This window comes from Parambassis ranga, chromosome 13, assembly GCF_900634625.1.
Source record: "Parambassis ranga chromosome 13, fParRan2.1, whole genome shotgun sequence".
In the NCBI taxonomy this organism is placed as follows: domain Eukaryota; kingdom Metazoa; phylum Chordata; class Actinopteri; family Ambassidae; genus Parambassis; species Parambassis ranga.
The window spans coordinates 13,796,353-13,806,189 of NC_041033.1; the positions used below are offsets into that span (position 1 = coordinate 13,796,353).

At 40.3% G+C, this 9,837-nt stretch overlaps 1 protein-coding gene across 2 annotated transcripts; it reads right to left on the minus strand.

The window, feature by feature from the left end:
- Positions 1-1,325: 1,325 nt before the first annotated feature.
- On the minus strand, positions 1,326-6,677 carry gpr184 (G protein-coupled receptor 184). 2 transcript variants are annotated; one of them, XM_028420634.1, is made up of 2 exons: positions 6,373-6,677; positions 1,326-4,174 (listed from the first exon to the last, which is right to left on the minus strand). In XM_028420634.1, the coding sequence occupies exon 2, from the start codon at positions 4,129-4,131 to the stop codon at positions 3,076-3,078; it is 1,056 nt and encodes a 351-aa protein (XP_028276435.1). In that variant the 5' UTR covers positions 4,132-4,174; positions 6,373-6,677; the 3' UTR covers positions 1,326-3,075. The 2 variants fall into 2 exon arrangements, with proteins under 2 accessions (XP_028276435.1, XP_028276436.1); XM_028420635.1 differs by having other exon boundaries at positions 1,326-4,169; positions 6,372-6,677.
- Between the last annotated feature and the right edge of the window lie 3,160 nt (positions 6,678-9,837).

A 9,837-nucleotide genomic window follows, 5' to 3' on the forward strand; every position in this document is an offset into this window, starting at 1 on the left:
GAACAAATTCTGCACATTGATCTACTTGAACAAGGCTCTCATGATTCGATCAAATCTGAGTGTAATCTGTTCCAATGGAAGGGCTGAGGAAATCAGACCTTTTGTACGAAGGAGTAAGTGCAGAGTCTGAAATCTTTCTCTGCTCTATTTTACAATAGAGTGTTCAAAAATGTCCATCTTATCATGGAAATATGATTTTTTTTTCTTTCCATTCTTTCAAACCTATAGAGAAGACACACATATGTTCATTAAAATGTCCTAATACATATTTAAAACATACTGTAAAGGAGGTCAAACACAATTATTTATCTTCACTGTCATCTGTGTAAATGTGCTCACAGTAAAATCACTTCAATGTAATATCCTGCTCTTTGTGTCAGTAATCAATTATCAAATCAAGGAAGCCACTTGTGGTTTGTGGCTTTTGGACAAATTGAGTTTGATTATTAAGACAAGTCATATCATTAAAGACACACTCATCAACACAGTGAGCAGCAGGAGGGCAGCAGTTCAATAGATATAATAACTGATTAGCGGTGATTGTTCCTTATAATACTGCAATTAGAAAACTAGTTTCCACTGAGCACTGTTTCTGTTTGTGAGTACGCTGGTACTGAATGCTAAAAATAAAGACTAACAATAGCTTTTCCATATAATGCATTTAGACCGACCATGCATTATGAGGCTACGAGTCATAACATTTGATCAATGAAGTCATATTGATTTCTCAAGGAGTCCGGTTACAGCCTGAGTTGGCTCATTAAAAGCTGAAGTCTGGAGAAAATGGATCTGTAATATCTTTGGGCCTAATGCCACAAAATGATGGGATGCAACTTTATTTATCTCTTTATTGAATAGCTTTAAGTCATTTTCAAAGTTACAGTATGTTTCAAATTGCCTCAAGCAGTGACTTTTAAGAGTGGTGAAATAACCTCTTTGGGGAACCTTTCCTGAGCTTTTTCGTGAAGAAAATACAACATTTGGGATTATTATTATTCTATGTTTTTGTTTGTACTCAACAGATCCCACAAGGGCACCAGACATAACATTTTAAGAAGCAAGTGCTGCCTAAAGCAGCTGCTGTTTTCAGTCAGTCATGTACTGTACTGAGTAATTTAGCGAGTATTTCCGGCAGCAGGATATTTGTATGTGGAATGAAAATGGTTTAGTATGGCAGAGGTCATTTAGCAAGCTAATCCAGGCTTTGACAGCACGCTATGTGTTAAATGTGTGGGTTAAAACAGAAAAACAGAAAACAATCAACACATAAAACATAATAAAGAAACAATTAGAGATGGCATAAAATACAAATAAAAATATGCAAATTAACTAAAAACTTTGTTTTAATATGAAACAATTTTACATTTGGTTGTAAAAATACTGTAAAAACACACACACACACACAAACAAGCAGGAAGACAATATCCACACTAAAGATGTTAACTGCCAATACATCCATAATATAAATGGTTACTTCATGTAACATAACTTAAAACTTTACCATGAACTAAAAGAAAACAACATTTCTCAAGTGGAAAACTTTTGAAATTCTCCCTTGAAAGGCTTCCTCTGGGCTTAAAAGAGGAGCCATCTGGCTTGTTATCAGCAGTTCAGAAGCCAGCATCCATAATGACATGGGGAGGTATTGTTGCACATGGCTAGGGTAGCTGGCACATCTGTGAAGGCACCATTAGGGTGTGTATCCACAGGCAGTGGAAGTGCCCATAATCTGATTTTTAGAGTGCTTCTCTCAATCACTTCTAGTTGCCAAGTTACAGCCTCATCTTCATCTGCATTCCTTCATCATTAACATAATTCTGGTATAGAAAGATTATTTTAAAGACTATTGCTACTTAAGATGATGCAAGACAGACAACACCACAAACTGTTGCAAGGGGGTTATTTTTATGTCTTCTTCCCTTGTCAGCAGTAAAGTAACATAGACAAGCTTAGCAGCTGGACGTGCAGTGCTGCCAAAGGTGAATCCTGTTTATTATAAACAAATTATCGTGTCACATGTTTTATCTCTAGCCTGAAGTGCATTGATGACTAATATAGAGCTGGTTGTACAAATGTTGACATTCAGGGCTGGTTACTGCCCATGCCAAGTGTTCTGCTGATGATGTATTGATGTGCATCACAAAGAGTTTAATTGATGCTTGGGAAAGCCACACTGTGTGATCAGTGGACAGGATAATAACTTTAATGTTATCGATTTCTTTCTTCTTTCTTTCTTTCTTTCTTTGGCTGTGGATATTGTAATTAAAGCCTCTCAGACAACATTTTTAACAGACCTCCACTGGGGATAAAACTCTTCTTCAGCGTCTATTTCACACACTCATAGACAAGCCACCTGATTGCTGACAGCTGTGCTGGGTTTATGATTATCTTTATGTATGTAGGTGATGGTTAAGTGGCTTCTGAAGCCCTCCCCTCACTGGAAATGTTTAAAATGCCGAACGCAGAACTGCTCATCACAAGTTCCTGCATGAAATAATCTAAAACCGGAGCACCTGTTCAAACCTCTGGTTTATTTGGCTTCCCATCCAACATGTTTCACTGAGTACACAGGCACTGAGCATGCATGCTAATACTGTCTGTCTGTGGAAAGCTCTAAAGTTAATGCACATTTAGCAATATCAGGGTCACACAATCACAGTATCATTGTATAGATTAGAAGGAAAACACAAGGGCTCTTCAACTGCAGCAGTCCAACAACAAAACAGAAGTGGCTGCTGCTGAAGAACTCTTGGGAGCGCAGAACCTGGGACTACAATCCAATTACCCGGCCCCGAGATGCATGCATTATTCAGCCCTTTCCTCTACACTGTGCAGGATATGAGGGGGAAAAAAACAGACAAATGCGGCGGCACAGTTCTCAAAGGATGTCTGATTGTCCATGCACAAAGGGTTGATTATGGGATGTAAATAATCCTGCTACTTACAGGCTAACTCTGGAGAGGAGAACTTGAGCTTTAAAAGCTGCAGCATTATGCATATTTGTAAATATGTATGCACATGCACACACATATTCATGCAAATACAAGTTTATGTATCGCACGGAGCTCACCTTTTTCATATTAAATTATTATTACTAGATTTTCGAGTTTTGTGTGCTGTTAGTGTGAGACCCTCTGTCTTCGTTGGCCTATTTCCCCTCCAGCACAGTTTGACTTTCTCCTGGACAACATTACTGACCAGTACGTACAGCACAGGGTCCACCACACAGTTCAGACTGGACAGCGCCAGCGTGCATGAGAAGAAGAAGTGCATGTTCTGTTCAAACTTGCAGTAACTTCCCTGAGGAGACGAGTCATCGCTATTGTAGAAGACAAGTGAGCGTACGAGTAGCATAATGTGATATGGGGCAAAGCAAATGGAGAAGATCCCAATCACCCCGTAGGAGAGCAGGCGGACCTTTCTCTTAGCCTGAATGTTTAGACCAGGACTTTGGCCCACAGTGGCCAGCACCCTCCAGTAGCTCACTGCCATTACCAGCAGGGGTACCAGGAAGCCGATGCCCACTCGGAGCAGGTTGAACAGGGCGACGGGCTTCTGCATGGGGTAAGTCTCATAACAGCGGTCATTGTTGTTCTGTTCATCATGTGCATCTGTGAGGTTGTCATGGTACAGCACCAGGATGTGCAGCACAATCACAACAATGTACACAAAGGCACACTGAAGCCAGGCGTAGCAAGCTGTACGGCGGGTCTTGAAATGGAGTGGGTAAGTGACCACCAGGCAGCGGTCCACAGAGATACAGCAGAGCAGGAAGATGCTGATGTACATGTTGGAGTAGTAAAAGAAGCCGGCTACGTTACATGAGAGTGGGTCTAGCTTCCAGTGGTGGTCCTGCCTGTAATAGTTGATCCAAAGGGGCATAGTCAAGATGAAGAGTAAGTCAGAGATAGACAGGCAGAGCAGGAAGATTCCCAGTACGTTGTGTTGTCGCACTTGTTGCAAAATGGGCCCTATGGTCAGTGCATTGAAGATAAAACCAAAAATAAAGGCCAGGATGTAAACAGACATCAGAAAGTCACTGACGGCACTTTCTTCAATTTCGACACACGGTGCAGTTGAGTTGGTGGTTGAGTTGATGGTTGTCACCGGTGGTGTCACTGTGATGTTCATTGTCCCTCTGTTTTTCTCTCACTTTCCTGAGTTAGAAATTAACCTACAGAAGAAAGAGAAAAGAACAGTTTAACAGTAAATCTTCAGTCTGTGTGATGACATAAGCTCATGCCTGCTAATGTTTCACATTATGCTTTCTCCAAAATGTAAAACATTAGGTACATTTAGTTGGAACATCCAACACTGTAACAGTATGTGACAGAAAATAAGGCAAAAAAAGGTGGTAATACAGCTCAGACACTACATCCCCCATCCTATTTCGTGGTTCATTGAGCTCAGGAGAGAGGACCATTCGGATGTTCTTTGGATGAATTTGTTTCCAAATGTGAGGCAGTTTGGCTGTACAGTGTATGGTGAGGCAGGCAGAGCTGAACCTCCCTCCCCAGGATTAGTCATACTGTCTGGTGATAACTGTTTGCACCCACGGTTCTAACAGAGACTGAGATTGACAAAATCTAGTTTGACTTCCTCAAGTGATCTGAATGGAGGAAAGATGGCATGCATTTTTTTTGTTATAAATGCTCTGGTTTTATGGAAACTGAAAGCAATAAGGGACTAATGCCCTCTATCAAATGAATTCGATGTACAAACCTGCCCAAACTCTCCACATGTTGATTTATGGTAATGCTGCTTTTGGCAGCAGAGACTGAACAGGGCTTTGCATTCTTAAGTAATGAGCACTTCATCTAACAATGTATAAAAGAAACGTGTGGATCTGTGGGAACAAAACAGCCAAGATGCAGGCAGTTAGTGCTAATTTAAATGTACCCTTACAGACTTACTGTCTAGCTTTCAATTTAAAAGAGCTGCCAGCCGAACAGGACAAGACGGATGTGAATGTTTACAGTGGCAGTAAGGAATAAGTGATGTGAACTTGTTGTACACTATACGCATTAAATAATTAATTCCCTCTCTAATTTTTCTGTGTATATGCACCGTCAGACTTTGTGTATAACAGCTGTGGGTCTGTTTCCCGGCAGACACACCTTATATATTTAGTCCTCTGTGCTTCCTGTTCAAAATGTCCACTGCTAAAATGGCACAGAAAGGCCAAAAACAGCTGCCCACATGGCTCAATGTCACACAAAATGGGAAATAACGGTCACCGGACTGGACTTAAAATAGATGAATCCTTCAGGCAGCATAGGGTTACCATCAATATGGAGATGGTATTCTTTCAATTTCCTCTCTCTCGGGAAATAGAATAGAATAGAATAGAATAGAATAGAATAGAATAGAATAGAATAGAATAGAATAGAATAGAATAGAATTTAAACTATCAATCAAACTATTGTTGTTTGTTTATTTTGTTGGCATTTTCTGTCGTTTCCTTCGGATAATTGTTTTCTGTCTCTCTCTCTCTCTCTCTCTGGCCTGGCCCTGGTGTGTTTATGCGTTCGAACACCATTAACGTCCAGAGAAACTCAATAAAGGGGGAGCCATCTGGAGTCAGACCCTATTTAGCAAACCATCAGTGTGTTCTCGTGCATGCATGCAGGTGTGTTATGAATGGAGGGGAATTACAGTATAGCTGCATTATTGGAAAATGTATGTCTCTTTTCTGAAATTATTCACAGGTTGTGTTTAGTCATCAGTCTGAAGGCTATGACTTGCTACATAGTGGGCTTCCCCTTTTTCTTAACCATGGGCTTGTAAACTATATGCACATGTTTTTATGCTCTGCTTTTATTTTACATATTGTGTTTGTTCCATTATACACAGGCCTGTTTGGTACTGCTAGTCCAAGCTTCAGTCCATCAGAGACAACTGTGTGTTTGTTAATATTACAAGCTGAGCCGAGTGTTTATTAGAAAGACTTCTCACCCATAAAAGAGCAAAACTTCATCCTTTTCTCTGCTGTGTGCCAAATCTATCCAAACAAAATTGAACTACGTTTCATAGTCGGCCCTTCCTAGTACTAAAGAAAAAAAGTGTCCAATGAATTTCTACAGGTTCCTCTTATCAAGCAGTTTTCTGCTACAGTGCCCACCTCTGGGAAAAAACACAGAAAACATTCAACCCTGCAGAGAATCAACATTTGTAGCCTAATTATTTTTGCACTGCTGACTCACACAGCCTCAGCATGCCGTCTTTCCCCTGACAACTCTACACTGGAAGCACAAACCCAACCAATAAATGAATACCATTACCTTTGTTCACAAACCTTCAAAAAAGTAAACAAAAACAAACAGATGTTTTTTTTACCTTTTTACTTATTTTTGTAAAGATTACAGGGCTCACCTGCTTTTGGTAAGTTGTCCAGAGCTTCAGGCACATTCCAGAGCTGCTTCAGGAGTTCAGTCAGTCCAGGGAGGTCAGAGACACGCTTCAGAAGAGACCCTTCAGAGCTGCTGACATGTGGCCAAGCCACTACAGTCCCACATGGTCCTCTTCAGCGATTGCTGAGCTGGATAAGTATCAGCCAGTACTAAAAACTACTTGCGTTTTCTTTTTCTCTGAGCACCCTCTAATGTTGTAGTTTTCTGCTCGAGCTTGACTTGGCATTGAAGCTACAGCTGAAATGTCAGGAAGGAGCGTGTAGAGAGGATGAGATGAGGTAAAAAAGGGGGAAGGCACATGTGGGAGGAGGGAGGTTTTACACATGTGTGTATTCAGGAAGGGCTGATAAGCACTGCGATTGAATAACTATGATGCATGGGTAATGCTCCTGAGAAGCGTGGAACCTGAAACTCTGTGGGCAGACAGTCTGTCACACAACTAAGCTCAGACTTCCCCTTTTTAACTTCACATTAATATGTGACTTTTGTCTGCACAATAACTCATAAAAGAATGCATTTCCTTTCAAACAGCACCTTTTTCAATGTCGGGATGTTATAAGAAGTGAGCTGATGCTGACTTACACACTAGGGGCTCTGTACCAAGGCAGCAGGATCCTTGTAGTTACACCTAGAACACTCTGTGCCAGTGCAGTATCTGAGCCTCTTTATGTGTTTATGTAAAGAATCAGTGACGGAAGGCCGCAGCCGATCTGTTAACGTGTTGGGTAAACACCAAGGCAGCAGTGAGTGTTGTCGAATGAGAAAAAATGCATACCTGAGGTCAGCAAGCAGAGAAGCAAAAAGATGATCAGAAAGAGGAAATGTTCTTTTTTATATAGTGAAATCACAAACTTCCAAAGAGGGACTTTCCTAAGATTTTCCTGAAAACATACATGATTTATTTCTTCTTTCCCCTGAAAGGTTCTAGGTTACTAGGAAGTATCCTGGTTCCAGATTCACTTTTTAATCTTAGATTTAGATTTCTATCTCTGTCTTCCGAATATTTTTTGATCAAATTGATCAATAGTATTATAATTATTGTGAAGTACTAAGGGGATTCAGAGTTCATAGGAAAAGTCTTAAAGCTTACACACATTGCTGCAGCAGCATAGTTTTGGTCATTGGTTTGTCTTTTTTTCTCATCAGGTATGAAAACACTTGACACTGATCCTGAGAAAAAAAACTAGTTTGGTTTCCATGGTTACATTTTTAATGACAAGAAATGACGTGCTGCAGTCACGTGAAATGTATAGGGGGATAATGAGTCTATGAACAGCTGAAAATAGACAAACTATTAGTTGTGGTCAGCTCTGGTCACTGATTATTAGCTGTCTGATGTGGGCTGAGGCTTATAAGTCTGTTGATTGAACCATGAACAGGACAGCGGGAGCAGCGTCAGTAGGGTGTGATGTCAAGTTGGACAACAGGAAGTGCTGTGAGGACTAAGATCAGAAAAACACAAATATTGTGTAATTTAATAGTATTTTTTGTTATTAATTCTGCAATTTTACTCTGCTGTGCCTGTGTTTTTATTTCTAGTTTGCGATCTGTCTTCTTGAGTTACAGCATTACATAGCAAATAATAATAATTAATCGTTTTCACATTTCCCACAGATAGATTAAAAATAGTTTCTGCAGTGACACACTGGCACAATGTGGGTGATCCATTTACATATGCCTGAAAGCTGGAAACTGCTCTGCAATTTTCTGTAATTTTGTTGAGCTATTTCCTTTCAAGATACATCATGCCTCACTGCAAGGGCTAACTGCACAGCTGGTATGGACGTTTAATGTACTTGATGGCCACACTGCAGTCACATCAGCTGATGAGGAAAGTGCATTTAGTATTTGTGATTGTGTTACACAGTTGCAAACTGAACATTTCCAGCACTAATTTTTTCGATTTGAGAGTTTGGTCGATGGTTATCTCAGGAATATCAAGCTTCAGACTTCAGTCCACACCCAGTTTTTCCCAGCAATATCATTGAATCTGCTTTCCTCTCATTTGCAATGAATATAACTTTCTTAGTGTCATTTCAGTTATACAATAAGACCATGTCTGACAACCTCTTGAGCACATAGCCATTTGAATTTAGATGAAAATACCACTTTTCTACCAGACAGACTTTATTAATATAGATAACTTCTCAACAAGCCCAAGACAAAATTGAATTGGAGCCGCTGGCTATAATCAGTGTCTGGGTGTGTGGGTGTGGGTGTGTGTGTGTGTGTTTATGTGTGTGAACATGTGTATGTGTTTCTTCTCATCCAGAGCAGAACAAAACACTAGAATCCACTGAAGCTTAAACTAAATGAGTTCTCTGAGGTGTAGATGACAAAAAAGGCCTCCAGGTAAAAAAGAAGCGGAGAAGAGGAGCTCTTTTATACCAAAGTACCAAAATGTGTGACTTCAAATCATTTTTAGAATGTATTACTGTGTCTTTCTTCCGTGTAACGATGCACAAGGATGATGGACACCATCTGCCTACATCCAGTCACCTGCTAACTCACTGGTGAGGACAGCACTCCTTCTTACTGCACGGTACATTCAAATGAGGGAAAATATCACAATCACCACACAGGACACCAAAACAAAGCCAGAGATGTTGGTATATCCCTGGAACATGTCCTTAAGAGGATATATCGCCATTTCTAACCATCCATGGATGAGACTTGGTTACACCCCTACAAACCAGAGATGAAGAAATCATGGAAACACTCAATCTGTGAGATCTGCAGGCAGGGTGATGACCTCAGTTTTTTTTGTACACACACTGTAAGGACCTTGTAGCTGTTCTGTCATAGACTTGAACTCTGATTCACTCAATTTGGCACCCTCCGATTACTACCGCTTCCCAAAACATAGAGGAGGGGCTCAGCGGTCTCTATGTTGACAATGGTGATGACATCATTGCTGCCTTGGAGCACTCTGTGATGTGTTGGAAGCGTTTGGAGCAAAATATGTCAAAAAATAAATGTGATAAAAATTAACTCTCGATTCAGATACTGTGCAAAAACAGAAACTAAAAAACCCCGTCGCCATGGAAACCCTTTTTGCTATTGGAAATGTTTACACCAGTTTGAACAAGACAGATTATCTTATAGGCAAACTTCATATTTATGCTTAAAAAAACCTGAGGTCAAAATCAGTCACTATGGCAACAGAGGGGAATATTCTTAGGTTTGAAGCATATTTCATGGGCTCAACTCGGACCAGATACCACAATGTTTTCAGTTTGTCAAAACCATCCTCTTCCTCTAACAAACTATATCAACAGTGTCTTTAACAGAATTTTAATGCTAAACAGAAAGATTGTATTTATAGCATCTCCACGAGCAGCTGATCGTACAGACACAAACCTGCCTACTCTTGAGAAATACAAGCACAACAAAGAGAGAGAGAAGTGTATCATTTGGCATCGTTTGG